Source organism: Tamandua tetradactyla, chromosome 2 (assembly GCF_023851605.1).
Source record: "Tamandua tetradactyla isolate mTamTet1 chromosome 2, mTamTet1.pri, whole genome shotgun sequence".
NCBI classification, from domain to species: Eukaryota; Metazoa; Chordata; class Mammalia; order Pilosa; family Myrmecophagidae; genus Tamandua; species Tamandua tetradactyla.
Window position 1 is genome coordinate 91,006,301 of NC_135328.1, and position 23,291 is coordinate 91,029,591.

At 37.7% G+C, this 23,291-nt stretch overlaps 1 protein-coding gene across 6 annotated transcripts in view; it reads right to left on the bottom strand.

Moving 5' to 3' along the window:
* KDM4C (lysine demethylase 4C) overlaps window positions 1–23,291 on the bottom strand; it is a 596,944-nt gene that overhangs the window by 508,565 nt on the left and 65,088 nt on the right. For all 6 annotated transcript variants that reach the window (XR_013170444.1, XM_077148206.1, XM_077148204.1 and 3 more), the window contains one exon: window positions 7,346–7,506. Coding sequence is in view for 5 of the 6 variants with exons in the window: in XM_077148206.1 (XP_077004321.1) it covers window positions 7,346–7,489 (144 nt within the window). In the remaining variant the exon portion in view is untranslated. The remainder of the gene's footprint in view (window positions 1–7,345; window positions 7,507–23,291) is intronic.

The window sequence follows — 23,291 nt, forward strand, 5'->3', positions numbered from 1 at the left end:
TAGCTGTTGTATTTATAATACTTTTCTTTCAGCATTTTCTATTGATACATATTATATATTCACATATCATGTAATCATCCAAAGTGTTTAATGGTTCACAATATCATCATATAGCTGTGTATTTATCATCACAATTAACTTTTTTTCTATTTTGTGAAAAATAACATTAAAAAAGCAAAGAATTTCAAAGCACACCACAATAATTAGTTGCAGAACAGATTTCAGAGTTTGATATGGTTAACAATTCTACAATTTTAGGTTTTTACTTCTAGCTGCTCCAAGACACTGGGAACTAAAAGAAATATCAGTATGATGATTCTGCAGTCACACTCATTTGCTAAACTCTACCTTCTCTATATAACTCCACCATCTCCTTTGATTCTTCTTCCACTCTTCAGGGATGTTTGGTCGATGGCCCAATCTAACTTCAAGGTGGAAGGCATAACCATGTTAAATCCTATCTTCTCTGTTGTATTTCTCCTTCTCTTTAAATAACATATATATACATAAAAGTAATAAAGTTCAAACTACATTGCAGCAATTAGTTTGGTATGGGTTAAATTGTAGAATTGTTAACCATATCAAACTCTGAAATCTGTTCTGCAACTAATTATTATGGTGTGCTTTGAAATTCATTGTTTTTTTAATGTTATTTTTCACAAAATAGAAAAAAAGTTAATTGTGATGATAAATACACACAGCTATATGATGATATCGTGAACCATTGAACACTTTGGATGATTACATGATGTGTGAATATATAATATGTATCAATAGAAAATGCTGAAAGAAAAGTATTATAAATACAACAGCTAATAGTTAGTTATATTATAAATGATAATAATATGGGATGGGGTATGGAACTAGTTGATGTTCTGGAGAGGCTGCATTTCAGGACTTACCTGGTCTAGGGATCCATCTGAAGGGTGTAGGTTTCTGGAAAGTAATCCTAGTGCATGGAACCTCTGCAGAATCTTATATATCACCCTAGGTTTTCCTTAGGGTGGCAGGAATGCTTTTGGTTGGGGTTTGACAAACTATGCTAGGTAGTAATGTTTAACTGAAGCCTGCCTAAAAGTATTCTCCAGAGTAGCCTCTCAACTATATGAACTCTCTCAGCAACTGATACCTTACTTGTTACACTTCTTTTCCCCTTTTAATCAGGATGGTATTCTCATATGTTTACACTAGTTTTATTGAAATAAATTGCTGTTGCTATTATCCTCCTATGGAGGGAGGAGTAAGAGGTAGAAAAGCTGTGTTTCTTTTCATCTTTCTTCACCCTGTGGGCAAAGATAGGTATCTGTACTTTCTAGGCTATTCATGAAACTCAAAATCTGCATAATATTTAACCCAGGGTAATCTATGTCCAGAGAACTTTTGTGGAAGAATTTCATCCATTTCATACATGATTGGTATTCTTCATAATTTGCTTCACAATAACAATACGAGTTTTACATTTAAGGAAACTGTTGTTCTTCACTTTCTCAACTTGACCATCAACCTTATAGATATAAAAATCAGACTGCTGAAATCTTGAATAGGGCATGAAAGCTAGTTGGTTTGTACAGGTTGGTGTGATGTCCTGAAATATCTCACAGTAATTTGGGCAGAGAATGAAAAAGTATTCGCAAAGTTCCCTTGGGGGACTGGGGAGAACAGAGGAAATATTTAAACTTCCCCATCTGGGGAATTTCTGACATTCTCACAAGCAGTGAGGAAAACCAATTCAATAGGCTGAGCCCTCAGTCTTGGGGCTTGCCCCTATGAAGGTTATTCCTGCAAAGGAGAAGCTAAGCCAATTTATAATTATGCCTAAGAGCCACCCCCCAGAGAACCTCTTTTGTTACTCAGATGTGATCTCTCTCTTTACGCCAATTTGGAGGTGAACTCACTACCCTCCCCACTATTTATGGCATGTCTCCTAGGGATGTAACTCTCCCTGGCAAAGTGGGACCTGACTCCCAGAGATGAGCTGGGACCCGGCATCATGGGATTGAGAAAGACTTCTTGACCAAAAGGGGGAAGAGAGAAAAGAGACAAGATAAAGTTTCAGTGGCTGAGAGATTTCAAACAGATTCAAGAGGTTATCCTGAAGGTTATTCTAATGCATTATATATATTCTTTTTTAGTTTATGGTGTATTGGAGAGACTAGAGGGATATACTTAAACTGTGTTCCAGTAGCCTTGATTCTTAAAGAAGACTATATAACTAGCTTTTACCCTGTGACTGTGTGATTTTGAAAACCTTGTGTCTGATGCTCCTTTAATCCAGGATATGGACAAATGAGTAAAAAAAATAATAATAATAAGGATAGAAATAAATAAATAGTAGGTGAGGATAAAGGGTAAAAATTGGTTAGACTGAAATACTGGTGAACAATGAGAGGGAGGGATAAGGAGTATGGGATGTATGAGTTTTTCCTTTTTATTTCTTCTTCTGGAGTGATATATATGTTCTAAAAATGATCAGGGTGATGAATACATAACTATGTGATGATACTGAGCAATTGATTATATATGATTAGACAGTATGTGTGTGAAGATTTCACAATAAAAATATTTCTTAAAAAAAAAAATCAGCCTGCCAAACCTTTCACTCTGAAAACAAAAGTTTAGTATAAATCTAAAAACTGGAGAGAAAAGAAAAATCAGAACAGACTATAATCTGAGGCTTAAGTCAACATTACTGGAACTATTCAATTTCTTCACATCATAAATTTAAGCCAATTCAATGTTATCAATGTTGCATTAATAAAGAGCCTTGTGGATGTCTCCACACCAAGGGAATAGCTGCCCAAACAATTGAATTGCTCATTAATTCAAGCTTGATTTTTACAAATTCACTTGATTTGGGGAGAGTTTTATACATTTGCTATTATATTACTATAACTTCCAGAACAAGAGGGAAAGTAGGTAAAAGTGAGTTTATGTGACTTGATAAATAAAGATGGAAAAAATAATTAGAAATAAAACGTTCATTGTTTTCCTGGTACAAATGATAAATTATCACAGGAATTGATAAATGTATATCTCAGTATGTCAGCGAATCTTTTAAAGAAAAAGTGGTCTGGACTCAGGTGTGTTTTCTTCAACATTCAGGAACCTAATTGCAGTTCTCATTAACTTTATTCCATTACAGACAGTACACAGGTGTGCTCTGAGCCAGCAACTCCCTTCTGAAAGCAATCCTGCTTCCTTTCTAAGGTTACTAAATGTGTCACCTGACCAAGGACAATATACTTATCTCAGTGAAACACAGTAGGATATATGTTTTCAAGAAACAAAAGGAGGTGAAGAACAGGACATAGGACTGCATTCAGAGCCAGAGAGCGGCTCCCAATTCTCCCCACCCAAATAAAATTCAAATCATTGCTCATCCATTATGAGTTTATGATCAAAATTATGAACGTCAAATGACTCCAAAATAATATCATTAACCAACAACCAAAGATAATATGGACATGCTGAGGTTCCAAAAGTGGGGTTTTCAAGAGTGAACATAATGAAGAGAATAAACTAAGAAGCATTCATCTGAGAAACTCAATATAAACTTTTATTTTCTTGTTTCTCTTTATTTTCCTTTTTTCAAACCTCTCTCACCCCTAATAAACTTTCACAAAACTCAATAACCCCAAATTTTAAACCTTTTCTACAAGAGATTTGAAGCTTATCAGGACACATAACAAAATCACAGCTCTCAAGGGATAAATGACAGAAACAGTAAAAAAATTAGGGTTACGAGTTAGGATCAGGTCCACACGCAGGAGAAGTAACTGAGAACCAGTCCCTAGAGCTCTAGAAGTTCTCTCCTCAGCTACAATCTGCTTTCAGTTTTATTTGTCAGTCCGAAATTGTTGGGATTCCAAAGAGAACCCATTCAGAATAGCAGGCTCTGGCAGCAATCAGTGACTTACATGACGATACTGAACATAGGCACAATTTCTGTAAATGCTTATAAGACTTGTTCTTCTATCTTTAAAACATACAGATGCTACAAAACGTTTTATCTACAGAAATCCAGATTATAAAATTAACATTTAGAACAATGATTCACTGAAATAAAATATGAAATATATTCTTATTGCCATGCAGGAGACCAGAGTTCAATTACTGGCCCATGCACATTTCAAAATAAATAAATAAGTAATTCCACAACTGGTGCTGCAATAACGGGGATACTCACATGGATAAGAATGAAATGTGAGCCTCACCATACAGCATACAAAAGAAAACATATATATACACATTTTCTTCTGAGAGAATTTTTAAAAGAAAATAGATTTCCATTACACGAGGCACACAAAACCATCTCAGACTAAGGGTCAGAAAATGAGTTAGACAGACAATTTTTTAGAGCATCAACTGTGGAGCTATGGGTCCAAGCCTACAGTTCACTCCTCCATGCCTTACTGATCCTGAGCATGTAATTTATATCCACATTTTCTTAAATCATTGTTTTTTAAAGGATATTATCTGGCACCTAAAAGAAAGCATTTTCAAACATATCATATCAAGAACCACTTCACTCCATCTTCCCTGGATTCCCTGAATTTATTTCAAATTATTTCTATGAGAAATGACTGGTAATGAGTTTCTGTTGGGAGTAATGAAAATATTCCAGAATTAAATAGTGGTGATGGTTAAACAATGATGCGAATATACTAAAAGCCACTGAATTATACATATTAAATGAATGAATTGTATGGTATGTGAATTCTATATCAATAAAGCTGTATTTTTTTTCTAATGGGAGGAAAGGAAAAAGGAAGACAAAGAAGGAAAAAAGGAAGAGAAAGGATGAGGGAAGGGAAGGGAAGGGAGAGGGGAAGGAAGACAAATCTCGCAAAATTGAGATGGCTTCCCGTAAGTCAGCTGTAGGCCGTGATGCCCACCCACAAAGAAGGAGGTAAGGAGAAGTCCACAGACAAGTCAGTAAGAGGGCATAGGGGAGCAAGATAGGGCTAGAAAGAAAGAGAGAGAGAGAGAGAGAGAGGGAGGGAGGGAGGGAGGGAGGGAGACTGAGAGAGAGGAAGACTGGGAGGGAGGAAGGAAGGAAGGAAGGAAGCAAATTGATAAATCAGTGTTTAACCTTCAGATTAAGAACTGTTCTCTATATTTGTACATCAATGTTCAAAGCAGCATTATTCATAACAGCCAAAAGGTGCAACCCAAGTGTCATCAAAAAATAAATGGAACTCAGAATGAAGGAACAGATTAGATTAGATACATATATAAGAGCTCTGAAGCTATGAAAGTCAGCATTGTCCCATTCAGCAACTGTTTAAAAACCTGAAAAAGGGATTAGACTTTGACTAGAAATATGCATGAGGTTTATCTGGACAGGAGGACTAAGGTATATCAGAACACATGGTAAAGGATGCTATCATCCATATTTTAAAATTTCAACTTCTGTGTGAGATCAAAGTGAGAGACATTTGTTGCAAAGTCTGTATTTTGAGTAGCACATTATGTAATTTAACTTGTATGGTCAGTTTTGCTCAACAAGATAAATACATGGAATCTTGAATAGGGTGGGAGACCTTGTTGGTCTGTACAGGTTAGTGTGATGCCCCAATACATGAGAGTAATTTGGGAAGAGAATTAAAAAGTATTTGCAAAGTCCTATTGGGGGCCTGGGGGGAAAGGTGGAAACATTCAACTTCCCCATTTGGAGAATTCCTAATATTATTGCAAGCATGGGGACAACCAAATTAACAGGCTAAGCCCTCAATCTTGGAGTATGCCTCTATGAAACATTCTTGCAAACAACAGTCTAAGCCTACTTATAATTACACTTAAAAGTCACCCCTAGAGAATCTCTTTTGTTGCTCATAAGTGGCCTCTCTCTAAAAGCCAACTTGACAGGTGAACGCACTGTCCTCCCTCCTCCACATGGGACATAACTCCCAGGGGTATAAATCTCCCTGGCAATGTGGGACATAACTCCCGCCATTCGCTAGGACCCAGCAGCATGGAATTGAAAAAGGCTTCTTGACCAAATAGGGGAAAAGAAAAATGAGACAAAATAAAGTTTCAGTGGTTGAGAGATTTCAGAGCTGAGAGGTTATTCTTATGACTATAGATATTCCTTTTTAGTTTATGGTTCATTAGAGTGGCTGGAGGAAGTACTTGAAACTTCTGAACTGAGTTCCAGTAGCCTTGATTCTTGAAGACGATTATATATAACGATATATAGCATTTACAAGTGACTGTGTGATTATGAAAACCTTGTGCCTGATGCTCTTTTTATTTAGGGTATGGACAGATGAATAAAAAAAATGAATAAATAAAAAAATAAATAATGGGGGGACAGTGGGTAAAATAAATTGGGTAGATTGAAATGTTAAGAGGTCAACGAGAGGGAGGGGTAAGGGGTATGGGATGTATGAGTTTTTTCTTTTTTCCATTTGTTTGTCTGGAGTAACGCAAATGTTCTAAATATGATCACAGTGATGAATAGCAACTACGTGATTATACTGTAAGCCACTGATTGTACACCATGTATGGATCCTATGTGTGTGAAGATTTGTCAATAAAAGTATTTTTAAAAAAATAAAAGAATGTACAAAATATTTAAGTTGTTAAGATTTAATAAAAAAAAGGTAATGGGTGTCCAAAAAAAATTAAATAAATGGATAATCAATACATGCTATATCCATAGTGATATACTATTCAGATATAAAGAGGAATGAAGTTCTGAAACATATAACATAGGGATGAACCTTGAAGACATCATGGTGAGTGAAATAAGGAAGACACAAAAGGGCAGACATTGTATAACAACTTATATGAAATAACTAGAATATGCAAATTCATAGAGTCAGGAAGAAGATTACAGTTGGGGGGATGATAAATTAAAGCTTAATGGATACAGAGTTTCTGATCAGAGAGATAGAAAAGTTTTAGTAATGGATGGTGGTGAATGTACAACAACACTGTGAATGCAATTAATGCAAATAAATTGTATGCTTGAATGTGGTTAAAATGAGAACTTTTATGTTGTTTGGAAGGGAGTGAAGGAAGGAGGGAGAACTGTCCTAGATGAGAATCTGATGAAAGCTATGTACCTCATTTTTTTGAGCCACTCTTGGTTTGAAAACTAACCAAATAATTATAATAATAATAATCCTAGAAGTCTTGAACACAGCTTAAGATAAAGAATTGAAATAAAAATAAAATAATTGTTCCTTGAAGAAATCACATGTCCTAAAAGGATTAACAAGAGCAAAGATATTTCAAAAAGATTTATCTGGAAGAAATAAGTTGCCACATTATGAAGCCTAAAAACATAATTTAAAGGGTAAGTAATAGTTTCTCATTTAATGGCTCAGAGGACAACTACCTTTGCAAGACCTGCTCGGTGAGCTCCTTTAGATTCCATGTACGCGAGGTATTTGTTGAAATCCCGGAACTCCTCCTTGGAGGGTCTGAAGGTCATGATCTTACAGCTGGGGTTGAGAGGACTCTCCAACTTGGCCGCCTCCATGATGGCTAGGACAGTCTCTGCAGAGAGGATGATACAATCATCAGGCCTAAATCAGTGGGTATACACAGTAGTCATTTCTCAGGTGAAGACTTGGTCTCCTGAATCACATGCATCCCTTAACAGGTACTCTTCTCTTTGTTATCACCATTCCTTTCTATTATTATCCTCTTAGGAAGATTCCCTTTGTTTTCCCTAGACTCCTGGGAAAACTTGCCTCTAGTCTCTCCTCCTGCCTACTTCCTTTTCTCTGGCACTGAATCACAAACCTGACTCTAATGCCTGCCTCTTCAAAATCCTTTCAACTAAAAATGTCATATGTAGCAGCTATGGAATGGACTCTCTCTCACACACCTGTATAAAGCATTATTCTAGATTGAGTAGAGGAAGCTCAATATCCTGAGTACAGAGTTCACTCAAGTGTGCTTCCAGCTTGTCATATTATGCTTTCCTATAATAATACAAATCTTTCATTCAGCAAAATTGTCCATGCACCAGGCTAAATTACCAGAGACACAGAAATGAATAAGGCTCACTTCACCTTGCAAGCTTACCATCTAGCTCTGTTAGCACAAACAAACCTCAATACAAAAACAAATGCAGTACAGAACAACGATGTTTAAACAGAAATGACTTTCCTATGAATTATAAGAGTTGAGAAGACACAGAAGAAGCTGTAGAAGTTTTCAGAAAGCATTCCAGGCAGTGTAAATTTTTGAAGGTATTACAGGTGTAATGAGAGGTGTTTTTAATGTGTGAAGTTTAGAAAGGAAAGGTTATAGCAGATGAAAGGGAAAAAGTAGGCAGTAGGTTTTGCTATGAAAACAAAGACTTCATCTTGCTATCTATGAACAGGAGGATTCTTTCAACAAACACTCATTGAGCACATAATACGTGCTAGGCATGGGAGGGAATTACAAAGATGAGTAAGAAAGCACTGAAATACTACTACCGCAAAAAGTAATTTTGTTACTGCTCAGGAATCCCACCCCCACCCCACTTACAGGCTCACTAACAGTACCTGGCACCTGACAGCTGAAATGGCAAATCAGAAGGAGGGGAGTAGGGTAGAAAAAGGGAAAACATTCTATAGCATAAAACGTTAAAACAAATCAGGGCTACAGATAAAGTTGTGGTCATGAGTCATTAAATGAACATTCAAATGGGCATTTATCTCACCATATACATGTGAGGGGCTATGAAGAACATAAAAATTAAAACCTACCACACTTTAGGAACCTACAATCTAAATACAAATTAATACATATTAACACAGGCCAGAGAATACTCTAGATTCTCCGACTCTAGGGGAAGGAGCATGCAAAAGAAAAAAACCTTCCAGGCCTCCCCCACCCTTCCTTCACATACACAGGTGCACAAGCCTGAATCCACTGGCCCCAAGATAAAAGCCTCACCTATGGATAATATTCACATGGTCCTTCAGAAGCATACTGATCTGGCCATTGAATAACCATCATGACCTCACAGATCACCACTGGCTTACACAATACTGTAAACTCCCACAACACTTAATAGCTTATACCTCTCTGAATAAGTAAAATTCTCAGCCTGTAAGCCTTTGCAGAAGATATTCCCTTCCTTGGGGCAGCTTTCACCTTTTTCCTCACCTGGCAATCTCTCCAGCAGGTCTGAGCATCATCTGTGTTCCTAACCCAGCCCACTATATTCTTCATTATAGCAACTGTATTCCTGTAAAACTGTTGGCACTTCCAACCACCCAGTAAACTGTAAACTCCTCCAGGGAAAGGCAGGTTCTTCACCTCTTCACCCTCCCTGCCATATGGCCTGGCACCCAGCCTAACTCAAAATATCTACTGCCATCACTATTTGCTAACTGAGTAAAAGAATAAATGCCAAAATTTTAAAGGATTTACAGAAAATGATATCAAATACAAGAAAAAGGAAAGCACTGGTCCCAAACACAGAAAAGTGACTTAGAAAACAGTTTAATTTGCTTGACAAGTAGAGAATTTAGGATTTAAAAATCTCAACAGTGACAAAGGGGAAGAAGTCCTTTAGGAACAAACATTTGGTACACTGAATGCAGCTTTAATTTTCCCCTGGCCAAAGAGCAAGGGCGTCCTCAGTATTTTGGTAGCTAGAGGAAAAAGCAACTGAAGAATAAGTTGGAAAACCAACCATCATTCAACAAATATTTAAGAATATCTAACTGCTGGGCTTTCAGTAGGGAATGAAAAGAAGACCTAACACTAATAGAGTGAAACAGACCAAAAACAAGTGCTAAGTGCTATGAAGAAGAAACCAGGGTAACGGCATAGAGTTCAAAGCGGAGGGGTAGTCATTTTATACAGGGTAGTTAAGGGAAGGCATTTCAGCTGAAAAGGTGAAATTTGAGCACAGGGGATGTGATGCTGAGACCTGCTGGAGAGAGTGCCAGGTGAGGAAACAGGTGAAAACTGCTCCAAGAAAGGGAGTCTTATGCAAATTTATTCTCAAGAAGAGAATAAATCATGAAGATTCTGAAAGAGCATTTCAGTCTGAAGCATCAACAAGCAGCATCCTGGAGCTGTTGGAGGAATACCAAGGAGGTTAAGTGTGACTGAAAATTGGTAAGCAAAAAGGAGAATAGTGGGCAAACCATGGTGGCTCAGCAGGCAGAGTTCTCACCTGCCATGGTGGAGACCGGGTTCGTTTCCCAGAGTCTGCCCAAGCGGGGGAAAAAAAAAAAAAAGGTAAAAAGGAGAAAAGTGAGAAATGAGACTAGGGGAGGTAGAGAGTTTGGCTTTTACTCTGAGGTAGAAGTAATCTTGGGCTCTTTTTGTTAATCCAACATCCAATTTCATTCAAGTGGATCACACTGCTTTCAACGATAACTGTTCTACAGGGTTTGTTTGTTTATTTTCTTCTACAGGGTTTTAAGCAAAAAAGTGAGCTGACTCATACTTTCTAAGTCTCATTCCAACTTGCATCAAAAAAGGCCAAGAGTGGAAGCTTGTAGATTAACATGCAGGTAATTTACAATAATCCAGGAAAAGTAAAATGACATTTGAAACCCTTCCAAACAGTTTCTGAAAATTTTTGCCATATTGTGAAGGAAAAAAACATCAATTCTCTTCTTCTAATGACAATACATCTTTATTTGGTAATAAAAGGAGGCTGAGGTTGATGCTTTCTTGCCAAATGCAATACTATATCCTCTACTACTTTCTTAGAACACATGCACCTGTATTTCCAAATTGTGTTCTTTTATTTAAAAAACTTCTGCAAGAAGAGTAAAAACTGATGGCTCTCACCACTTGAGTATGTTTCTCAACAATGTACTCCCTTAGAACTGATCTGCGCTGCAATTGCCTCTGAAGAGAATCCTTTTCAGGATAAATCACAGCCCCCCTGGGAGATACAGAATGCACCAGTTACGCAGATAATGCATCAAGCTGGAAACAGAATGAACAGAAATATTGGATGAACAAGCTGTGCTGGTGTTGGAAAACTACTCCAAACCTCCCTCAGAGTTCCTCAAGAGGACTTGCCCAAGCCCTCGAGGCCATCCTCTGCAGCCCTCTCCTTCTGCTCTCCTGTAGTGACATTTTTAAAAGAAACATGGATAGCCAAGGCTCAGAAAAACGATGTTCAACTACAGAGCTCTACCCTAGTTCCCATGTGCTAAATTCACTCAAGGCAATACCTTCCCTGAGGCAGCCAGAAGTCTGGCTTTTCTATCTCAATACTGCAGCTCACCAGGTTCAAGACAGCATATCCATCTCAAAAGGATGAACAAGCATCTGCTCTGCAAACTGCCCTGGTCAAGCATCAAGTGTCAGGCCAGAGGGCAAGAAGTACAAAGTGCCACATTCTCCAACCCAGTTTTATGAATAGTAAAGCTGATAATACTCTTTGGCCTTCCATCTCACTCCATCTTCCTCAAGTGGTTTTAGACAATGGAAGAAAAAGGAAGTGGGAGGCCACCTTGAAGCCTCTATATTAAACATTTGTACACCTCTCCAAATATTGAACAACAGGAATATCTGGTTTAAAGGCTGCCCTTCCTTCCCACCTCAGGACCCAAAAGCCTGAGGTCCTAATGTAGGAAGCAACACTGCAAAGAAAATCCGTTAACCTGTTTATCATATTTGCTTCCACCAGGCCTTATTCCATTCCCAGAGGTTCTGGGGTTTTTTCTTTCATTCTTTTGGTTCCATTCAGATTGCCATTCCACCTGTATGCATAAACCAGAGGCAGGAATGGAAGAGTGGATATGGGGAGATGACTAGAGCCAATAAACGAGTACAGCAAAGTGGTAGGTTACAAGAGCAACACTCAAAAATCTGTAGTGTTTCTATACACTAGTAATGAACAATCTGAGGGGGAAATCAAGAAAAGAATTCCATTTACAATTGCAACCAAAACAATAAAATATTTAGGAAAAAATTTAACTAAAGAGACAAAAGATCTATACAAAGAAAACAATAAGAAATTGTTGAAAGAAATCACAGAAGGCCTAAATAAATGGAAGGGCATACTGTGTTCATGGATTGGAAGACTAAATATAGTTAAGATGTCAATTCTATCTAAACTGATTTACAGGTTCAAATGCAATACCAATTAAAATCCCAAAAATTTACTTCTCAGAAATAAAAACACCAATAACCAAATTTATCTGGAAAGGCAGGGTGCCCCAAATAGCTACAAGTATCCCGAGAAAGAAAAATGAAGTCAGAGGTCTCATACTACCTGACTTTAAGGTGTATTATGAAGCTACAGTGTTCAAAACAGCATGGTACTGGCATAAGATAGATATACTGACCAATGGAATCAAATACAGTGTTCAGATATAGACCCTTTCATCTATGGACAATTGATCTTTGATAAGGCAGTCAAGCCAACTCACCTGGCACAGAACAGTCTCTGCAATAAATGGTGACTAGAGAACTGGATATCCACATGCAAAAGAATGAAAGAGGATTCATATCTCACACCCTATAAAAAAATTAACTCAAAATGGATCAAAGACCTAAACATTAGATCTAAGAACATAAAACTTCTAGAAGAAAATGTAGAGAAATATCTTATAAATCTTATAATAGGAGGTGGTTTCCTATTAGCAATGAGATGTCATCTCACACCCACCAGAATGGCCATTATCAATAATACAGAAAATGACAAGTGCTGGAGAGGATGTGGAGAAAGAGGCGCACTTATCCACTGTTGGTGGGAATGTCACATGGTATAACCACTGTGGAGGGCAGTTTGGTGGTTCCTAAGTAAGCTAAGTATAGAATTGCCATATGACTCAGCAATACCAGTGCTAGGCATCTACTCAGAGGACAGGAGGACAAAGACACAAATGGACATTTGCACACCAATGTTTATAGCAGTATTATTTACAATTGCCAAGAGATGGAAACACCTCAAATGTCCATCAACAGACAAGTAGCTAAACAAGCTATGGTATAAACAGGCAATGGAATATTATGCAGCTGTAAAACCAGAATAAGGTTATGAATTATGTAACAACATGGATGGACCTTAAGGACATTATGCTGAGTGAGATTAGCCAGAAACAAAAGGACAAATACTGTAAGGTCTCACTGATATGAACTAACATTAATGAATGAACTTGGAAATTTTCAGTTAAGAACAGAGGCCATGGTCATTAGGAGATAGAAATAAGGTAGATTTTGGGTAATTGGAGCTAAAGGGATACAGATTGTGTAACAGGACTCATTGTAAAAATTCAGAAATGGATAGTACAATACTACCTAATTGTAGCACAATAACGTTAGTACATGAATGAAGCTGAATGTGAGAAGGATAGAGGGAGGAGGGCTGGGGTCACAAATGAAACCAGAAGGAAAGATAAGCAATAAAGAATGAGATGGTATAATCTAGGAATGCTGAAGGTGTACAATGATAGTGACTAAACATACAAATTTAAAAATGTTTTTGCATGAGAAAGAACAAAGGAATGTCAATATTGCAGGGTGTTGAAAATAGGTGGTAATTCGTATTTCAAAATTATATGTGAGAATAAAGCAAAAAATATTTATCGGGTACAAAATTTATATTTGGACAAGTGCATTTCCTAATATAACTTATATGCACAGTTTAATTGAACATCATAAGTACATGGAACCTTGAATAGGGCACAAGGTTTTGTAGGTTTGTCCAGAGTGATGCCACAATAAATCTCAGAATGATTTGAACTGTGAATTAAAAAGTCTTTGAAAAGTCCCCTTGGGGAATGGTGAGAAAGGGGGAAAATTCAACTTCCCCATTTGCAGAATCCTGATATTCTCGCAAGCAGTGGGGACAACCAAATCAACAGGTCAAGCCCTCAATCTTGGGGTTTGATCATATGAAACATCCCCACAAAGGACAGACTAAGCCTACTTAAAATTAGGCCTAAGAGTCATCCCCAGAGAACCTCTTTTATTGCTCAGATGTGGCCTCTCAGTCAATACAGCAATCAAACTCACTACCACCCCCTCTCTATGTGGACATGACTCCCAGGGGTGTAAGCCTTCTGGGAATGTGGGACAGAAACCCTAGAATGAGCTGGAACTCAGCATCAAGAGATAGAGAAAAACGTCTCAACCGAAAGGGGAAAGACAGAATGAGACAAAGTGTCAATGGCTGAGAGACTTCAAGTAGAATTGAGAGGATATCCTGGAGGTTATTCTTATCCAATAAATAGATATCACCTTTTTAATTTACAGTGTATTAGAGAGGCTAAAGGGAAATGCCTGAAACTGTACAGCTCTGTTCCAGTAGCCATGTTTCTTGGAGAATGAATATATAATGAACACCTTTTGCAATGTGACTATGTGATTGTGAAAACCTTGTGTCAGAAGCTCCTTTCATCTACAATATTGACAGATGAGTCAAAAATATGCATTAAATATAAATAAATAATAGAGGGAACAAATGTTAAAATAAATTGAGTAGATGGAAATAGCAGTGAACAATGAAAGGGAGTGGTAAGGGGTACAGAAAAAAAATAGGTAGAACAAAGGTTAAAATTTATTGAATAGATGTAAATACTAGTGGTCAATGAGAAGGAGGGGCAAGAGGTATGGTATGCGTGAGTTTTTTCTTTTTATTTCTTTTTCTGGAGTGATGCAAATGTTCTAAAAATTGATTATGGTAATGAATATACTACTATATGATGATATTGTGAGCCACTGACTGCACACCATACACGGAATGTTTGTATGTTAAGTATGGTCATGCTGTTTTGGTTTGATAATACAAAATAAATTTAATTAAATAAATAAAATGATCAACAGGAATAAAGGAGATTACCCTCCATTATGTGGGTGGACCTCATCCCATCAGATGAAAGCCTTAAGAGCAAAAGTGAGGTTTCCCAACGAGGAAGAAATTCTACCGCAAGACTACTTCATAGAGATGCAAGTGTTCAAAAAAATGATTGCAAATGTGCAAAAAAATGATCATGCTGATGAATACACAACCATATGATGATATTGTGAGTCATTAATTGTACACCCTGTACAGAATATTTGGATGCCAAGAATGTATGTTTGTTTTTTAAGGTTTACAGTAAAAATTCAAAAATAAAAAAAAATTTTTAAAAAAAACTGCTCTATAAATCATGCCTGAATTTCCAGTCTGCCAGTCTACCCTACAGATTTCGGACTGAACAGTCCCCATAACATTGTGAGCCGTGTGTGTGTGTGTGTGTGTGTGTGTGTGTGTGTGTGTGTGTGTGTGTGCGCGCGCGCGCGCGCGCACGCGCGCATCTTATGGGTTCTTTCCCAGAAGAACGCTGACTTATTTAAAATAGATCTTCAGAGTAAGAATGAGAGTTCAGTTCAAGAATCCAAAGACTGTATTGGAAACAGGAAAATTGTCCTAAGCCATTCATTCCTCACTCCGCTCCCCTTTCCAAAGTCACGCTACATTCAGGATGAACTTCAGTGGGCAGAGGAAGTAATTTTCCTTGCATAAAATGCTCACAGGTTCATCGGATCTAGTTGCAAACCTACAACTTGCTCCCAACACTAAATCTTACAAAACTACTACAATGTCTAATTTATGTGTGTCCTCATCAGCCTTGCATCAATTTTTCAAAGAAGCTGAGTGAATTTTTTTTAAGCAAGTAAAAATTTATTGAGAACACATGTATGTGAGAGGACATACGAGTACTCTTGCAAAGACAGAGATGAGAAAGGTAAGAGGCTACACTGATCCAAATTTTAATTACATCTTTATAGCCCTGTCATGTCTTGGTTTTTCCTTTATCTCATACACTACTCTCAATATAAGATTGCTGAGAACAGAACACAGGCAACCAGAAAGGAATTAAAAAGATCTCCAAGTACAGATTTACAGTAATTTCCAGATTATATTGCTAAATTTATAAAGAAAAGTGGGGTGCATGAGTGGTTCAGTGGTAGAATGCTCACCTTTCATGAGGAGACCCAGGTTCAATTCCTGAACCATGCACTCAAAAAATATTTTTAAAAAAAGCAAAGTGAAGAAGTGAATTTATAATATCCCATCTTTTATATAGAGAACAAGACCAAAACCAACAAAAATGGTTACCTATAAGGAAAAGAAGAGACAAAGATGAAAGCAAAATTTCTGAGTAGAGCTCTATACCCATAGTATTAACACTGGAATCATATAAGTGATTTATATCCTTTTAAAACAAAATTAAGAATTTCTTCCTGTGGGACCCACGGAGGAGGCGCCCATAGTTCGTGGAGTACTTGGGCCACGTGCATGGGAGTAAATTGCTTCTTGTTCATGCCTGAGAGTGAGATCTGTTCACTGAAACTAAATTTCTCCTGTAGAAAATTTAAATTCTGAATCTGCACTTAGTTTTGTGTATTTCCTTGGAAAGCTGAAATCAGTAAGTCTACAATCTCATCATTTTGTATATGCCTATTTCTTATTGCACTAGTGGGATCTCCTGCAAGATGATTCAAGTGAGGCCTCAAGCAGGCACAAGGAACTTAACCAAGGTCTCCAGCATGGCAGAGGACAGAAGATCCATTGGAGTTTCATAATCTGCTGTTTTTGTCGATATTGTGAATTGCACAATTTCAAGTGAGAATATCACCCATATTAAGTCATTCCTTCTAAAACAATGGATTTTAAGGTCTCTGCACATTGACATTATTTGTCTTCCTTTATTATATCTAGAATCCATTGCCAGAGATTCTGAGTTAATTGTCCTTGGTTTTGAAATTGACATTTAAAATTTAAAAGATCCCAGGATTATTTGAATAACATTAAAGTTTGAAAACCACTTCCATAAAGAAGTGGAGACCAAAACAGGACCTTGCAACTTACAGTGTGAGGTACATATGCCCTTTGTATCACACATCATAAGAGTTTGCTAGAAAGGCAGTTTCAAATGGTCCTTCACAAACCTACTAAATCAGGAACTGAATTTTTTCAAGATTGCAGAGATTCATATGATTGCTGAAGTATGAGCAGCACTGGTTCTCAATTATCTTCAGCTTCCCACACCTATGCAGAAAAGTGAGGATACTGCCACTTTTTCCTTCTGTTCATGTCCAAAAGCATCTCTGCTTAGAGGAGAAAATACAGGTGGTTGCCAAGAAAAGTTAGCATTTTGTAGTGAACTTTTGCTGTCCCAAACTGTTTCCCTTCTTTTGGATGTTGGACCAAAATGAAATAGTCTTAGGTTGAGATACTGAATAATACAACAACCAATAGTGTAATAAACAAGAATTAACTCATACGACTTCCGGAGAAGATGGTGGCTTAGTAAGACGCGCAGATCTTAGTTTCTCCTCCAGAACAGCTACTAGGGAAGTAGAAACGATACAGAACAGCTCCCAAAGCCACGACAGAGATAAAAAAGACAGCGTACCCCATCCTGGAACGGCTGGCTGGCTGAGAGAACCCGCCCTGGTGAGATCACCGAGGGGCGCGGGCTTCACCGGGCAGGGCAGCAAGCGGCCGGAGTCACTTCCTTCCCCTTTCCCGGGCCGGCTGGGAGAATTGGACAGGCGGTTCCCTCAAACCGCGGCGGCTGGCGCTCACACCACGCACGGCCCCCCGGACCAACTGAGAGAATTGGATCGGAAATCCCCAGGCCGCGGAGAACGGTGACGGGGGGGGGGCCCCTTCCAAACCCGTGACTCCCCGGGAACGGTGCACTCTCCCGGGCGGGCCGCTGCAGCTGGCGCCCTCCCACCACGCTTGGCACCCCGGGCCGACTAGGAAATTCGGACGGGTACATTCCCGGGCTGCGGTGACCAGCGACCCTCCCCGCGTTCAGGCCCCGGGCCAGCTGGCACTCTTCCAAGCCGCTTCGCCTAGCGAACCTCCCAGACAGCGAGAGTTTTCCAAAGTTAAAGGACCCACAGCACCTTTTACTGGTGGGACCCGCAGACAAACGTGTGCCACGAGCGCCACCTACTGGGCAGGATAAGAAAAACAGAACTCAGAGATTTCACAGAAAAATCTTCCAAACTTTTGAATCCAACACCCAGGGAAATCTGTCTAAATGCGCAGATGCAAGCAGAAGATAACGGATCGCGCTCAAAAAATTGAAAATATGGCCCAGTCAAAGGAACAAACCAATAGTTCAAATGAGATACAGGAGCTGAGACAACTAATGCTAAATATACGAACAGAAATGGAAAACCTCTTCAAAACGAAACCGATAAATTGAGGGAGGACATGAAGAAGACATGGGCTGAACATAAAGAAGAAATAGAAAAACTGAAAAAACAAATCACAGAACTTATGGAAGTGAAGGACAAAGTAGAAAAGATGGAAAAAACAATGGATACCTACAATGATAGATTCAAAGAGACAGAAGATAGAATTAGTGATTTGGAGGATGGAACATCTGAATTCCAAAAACAAACAGAAACTATTGGGAAAAGAATGGAAAAATTTGAACAGGGTATCAGGGAACTCAAGGACAATATGAAGCACACAAATATACGTGTTGTGGGTGTCCCAGAAGGAAAAGAGAAGGGAAAAGGAGGAGAAAAACTAATGGAAGAAATTATCACTGAAAATTTCCCAACTCTTATGAAAGACCTAAAATTACAGATCCAAGAAGTGCAGCACACCCCAAAGAGATTAGACACAAATAGGCGTTCTCCAAGACACTTACTAGTTAGAATGTCAGAGGTCAAAGAGAAAGAGAGGATCTTGAAAGCAGCAAGAGAAAAACAATCGATCACATACAAGGGAAACCCAATAAGACTATGTGTAGATTTCTCAGCAGAAACCATGGAGGCTAGAAGACAGTGGGATGATATATTTAAGTTACTAAAAGAGAAAAACTGCCAACCAAGACTCCTATATCCAGCAAAATTGTCCTTCAAAAATGAGGGAGAAATTAAAACATTCTCAGACAAAAAGTCACGGAGAGAATTTGTGACCAAGAGACCAGCTCTGCAAGAAATACTAAAGGGAGCACTAGAGTCACAAACGAAAAGACAGAAAAGAGAGGTATGGAGCAGAGTGTAGAAAGAAGGAAAGTCCTTTATGATATATATAATACAAAAGGCAAAATGGTAGAGGAAAATATTATCCAAACAGTAATAACACTAAATGTTAATGGACTGAATTCCCCAATCAAAACACATAGACTGACAGAATGGATTAAAAAACAGGATCCTTCTATATGCTGTCTACAGGAAACACATCTTAGACCCAAAGATAAACATAGGTTGAAAGTGAAAGGTTGGGAAAAGATATTTCATGCAAATAACAACCAGAAAAGAGCAGGAGTGGCTATACTAATATCCAACAAGTTAGACTTCAAATGTAAAACAGTTAAAAGAGACAAAGAAGGACACTATATACTAATAAAAGGAACAATAAAACAAGAAGACATAACAATCATAAATATTTACGCACCGAACCAGAACGCCCCAAAATACATGAGGAATACACTGCAAACAATGAAAAGGGAAATAGACACAAATACCATAATAGTTGGAGACTTCAATTCACCACTCTCATCAATGGACAGAACATCTAGATAGAGGATCAATAAAGAAATAGAGAATCTGAATATTACTATAAATGAGCTAGACTTAACAGACATTTATAGGACATTACATTCCACAACAGCAGGATACACCTTTTTCTCAAGTGCTCATGGATCATTCTCAAAGATAGACCATATGCTGGGTCACAAAGCACGTCTTAACAAATTTGAAAAGATTGAAATCATACACAACACTTTCTCGGATCATAAAGGAATGAAGTTGGAAATCAATAATAGGCGGAGTGCCAGAAAATTCACAAATACGTGGAGGCTCAACAACACACTCTTAAACAACAACTGGGTCAAAGAAGAAATTGCTAGAGAAATTAGTAAATACCTCGAGGCGAATGAAAATGAAAACACAACATATCAAAACTTATGGGATGCAGCAAAGGCAGTGCTAAGAGGGAAATTTATTGCCCTAAATGGCTTTATCAAAAAAGAAGAAAAGGCAAAAATGCAGGGATTAACTGTTCACTTGGAAGAACTGGAGAAAGAACAGCAAACTAATCCCAAAGCAAGCAAAAGGAAAGAAATAACAAAGATTAGAGCACAAATAAATGAAATTGAGAACATGAAAACAATAGAGAAAATCAATAAGAACAGAAGTTGGTTCTATGAGAAAATCAATAAGATTGATGGGCCCCTATCAAGATTGACAAAAAGAAGAAGAGAGAGGATGCAAATAAATAAGATCAGAAATGGTAGAGGAGACTTAACTACTGACCTCACAGAAATAAAGGAGGTAATAACAGGATACTATGAACAACTTTACGCTAATAAATACAACAATTTAGATGAAATGGACGGGTTCCTGGAAAGACATGAACAACCAACTTTGACTCAAGAAGAAATAGATGACCTCAACAAACCAATCACAAGTAAAGAAATTGAATTAGTCATTCAAAAGCTTCCTAAAAAGAAAAGTCCAGGACCAGATGGCTTCACATGTGAATTCTACCAAACATTCCAGAAAGAATTAGTACCAACTCTCCTCAAACTCTTCAAAAAAATCAAAGTGGAGGGAAAGCTAACTAATTCATTCTATGAAGCCAACATCACCCTCATACCAAAACCAGGCAAGATATTACAAAAAAAGAAAACTACAGACCAATCTCTCTAATGAATATAGATGCAAAAATCCTCAATAAAATTCTAGCAAATCGTATCCAACAACACATTAAAAGAATTATACATCATGACCAAGTAGGATTCATCCCAGGTATGCAAGGATGGTTCAACATAAGAAAATCAATTACTGTAATACACCATATCAACAAATCAAAGCAGAAAAATCACATGATCATCTCAATTGATGCAGAGAAGGCATTTGACAAGATTCAACATCCTTTCCTGATGAAAACACTTCAAAAGATAGGAATACAAGGGAACTTCCTTAAAATGATAGAGGGAATATATGAAAAACCCACAGCTAATATCATCATCAATGGGGAAAAATTGAAAACTTTCCCCCTAAGATCAGGAACAAGACAAGGATGTCCACTATCACCACTATTATTCAACATTGTGTTGGAGGTTCTAGCCAGAGCAATTAGACAAGAAAAAGAAATACAGGGCATCAAAATTGGAAAGGAAGAATTAAAACTATCACTGTTTGCAGACGATATGATACTATACGTCGAAAACCCGGAAAAATCCACAACAAAACTACTAGAGCTAATAAATGAGTACAGCAAAGTAGCAGGTTACAAGATCAACATTCAAAAATCTGTAGCATTTCTATACACTAGTAATGAACAAGCTGAGAGGGAAATCAAGAAACGAATCCCATTTACAATTGCAACTAAAAGAATAAAATACCTAGGAATAAATTTAACTAAAGAGACAAAAGACCTATATAAAGAAAACTACAAAAAACTGTTAAAAGAAATCACAGAAGACCTAAATAGATGGAAGGGCATACCGTGTTCATGGATTGGAAGACTAAATATAGTTAAGATGTCAATCCTACCTAAATTGATTTACAGATTCAATGCAATACCAATCAAAATCCCAACAACTTATTTTTCAGAAATAGAAAAACCAATAAGCAAATTTATCTGGAAGGGCAGGGTGCCCCGAATTGCTAAAAACATCTTGAGGAAAAAAAACGAAGCTGGAGGTCTCGCGCTGCCTGACTTTAAGGCATATTATGAAGCCACAGTGGTCAAAACAGCATGGTATTGGCATAAAGATAGATATATCGACCAATGGAATCGAATAGAGTGCTCAGATATAGACCCTCTCATCTATGGACATTTGATCTTTGATAAGGCAGTCAAGCCAACTCACCTGGGACAGAACAGTCTCTTCAATAAATGGTGCCTAGAGAACTGGATATCCATATGCAGAAGAATGAAAGAAGACCCATATCTCACACCCTATACAAAAGTTAATTCAAAATGGATCAAAGATCTAAACATTAGGTCTAAGACCATAAAACAGTTAGAGGAAAATGTTGGGAGATATCTTATGAATCTTACAACTGGAGGGGGTTTTATGGACCTTAAACCTAAAGCAAGAACATTGAAGAAGGAAATAAATAAATGGGAGCGCCTCAAAATTAAACACTTTTGTGCATCAAAGAACTTCATCAAGAAAGTAGAAATACAGCCTACACAATGGGAGACAATATTTGGAAATGACATATCAGATAAAGGTCTAGTATCCAGAATTTATAAAGAGATTGTTCAACTCAACAACAAAAAGACAGCCAACCCAATTACAAAATGGGAAAAAGACTTGAACAGACACCTCTCAGAAGAGGAAATACAAATGGCCAAAAGGTACATGAAGAGATGCTCAATGTCCCTGGCCATTAGAGAAATGCAAATCAAAACCACAATGAGATATCATCTCACACCCACCAGAATGGCGGGATTATCAACAAAACAGAAAATGACAAGTGCTGGAGAGGATTCAGAGAAAGAGGCACACTTATCCACTGTTGGTGGGAATGTCAAATGGTGCAAGCACTGTGGAAGGCAGTTTGGCGGTTCCTCAAAAAGCTGAATATAGAATTTCCACACGACCCAGCAATACCATTGCTGGGAATCTACTCAAAGGACTTAAGGGCAAAGACACAAATGGACACACCAATGTTTATAGCAGCGTTATTTACAATTGCAAAGAGATGGAAACAGCCAAAATGTCCATCAACAGACGAGTGGCTAAACAAACTGTGGTATATACATACGATGGAATATTATGCAGCTGTAAGACAGGATAAACTTATGAAGCATGTAATAACATGGATGGACCTAGAGAACATTATGCTGAGTGAGTCTAGCCAAAAACTAAAGGACAAATACTGTATGGTCCCACTGATGTGAACGGACATTCGAGAATAAATTTGAAATATGTCATTGGTAACAGAGTCCAGCAGGAGGTAGAAACAGGGTAAGATAATGGGCAATTGGAGCTGAAGGGATACAGACTGTGCAACAGGACTAGATACAAAAACTCAAAAATGGACAGCACAATAATACCTAATTGTAAAGTAATCATGTTAAAACACTGAATGAAGCTGCATCTTAACTATAGGTTTTTGTTTTGTTTTGTTTTGTTTTGTTTTTACTATTATTACTTTTATTTTTTCTCTATATTAACATTCTATATCTTTTTCGGTTGTGTTGCTAGTTCTTCTAAACTGATGCAAATGTACTAGGAAATGATGATCATGCATCTATGTGACGATGTTAAGAATTACTGATTGCATATGTAGAATGGTATGATTTCTAAATGTTGGGTTAATTTTTTTTTTTCCGTTAATTAAAAAAAAAAAAGAGAAGGGATAATTGGAGCTGAAGTGAT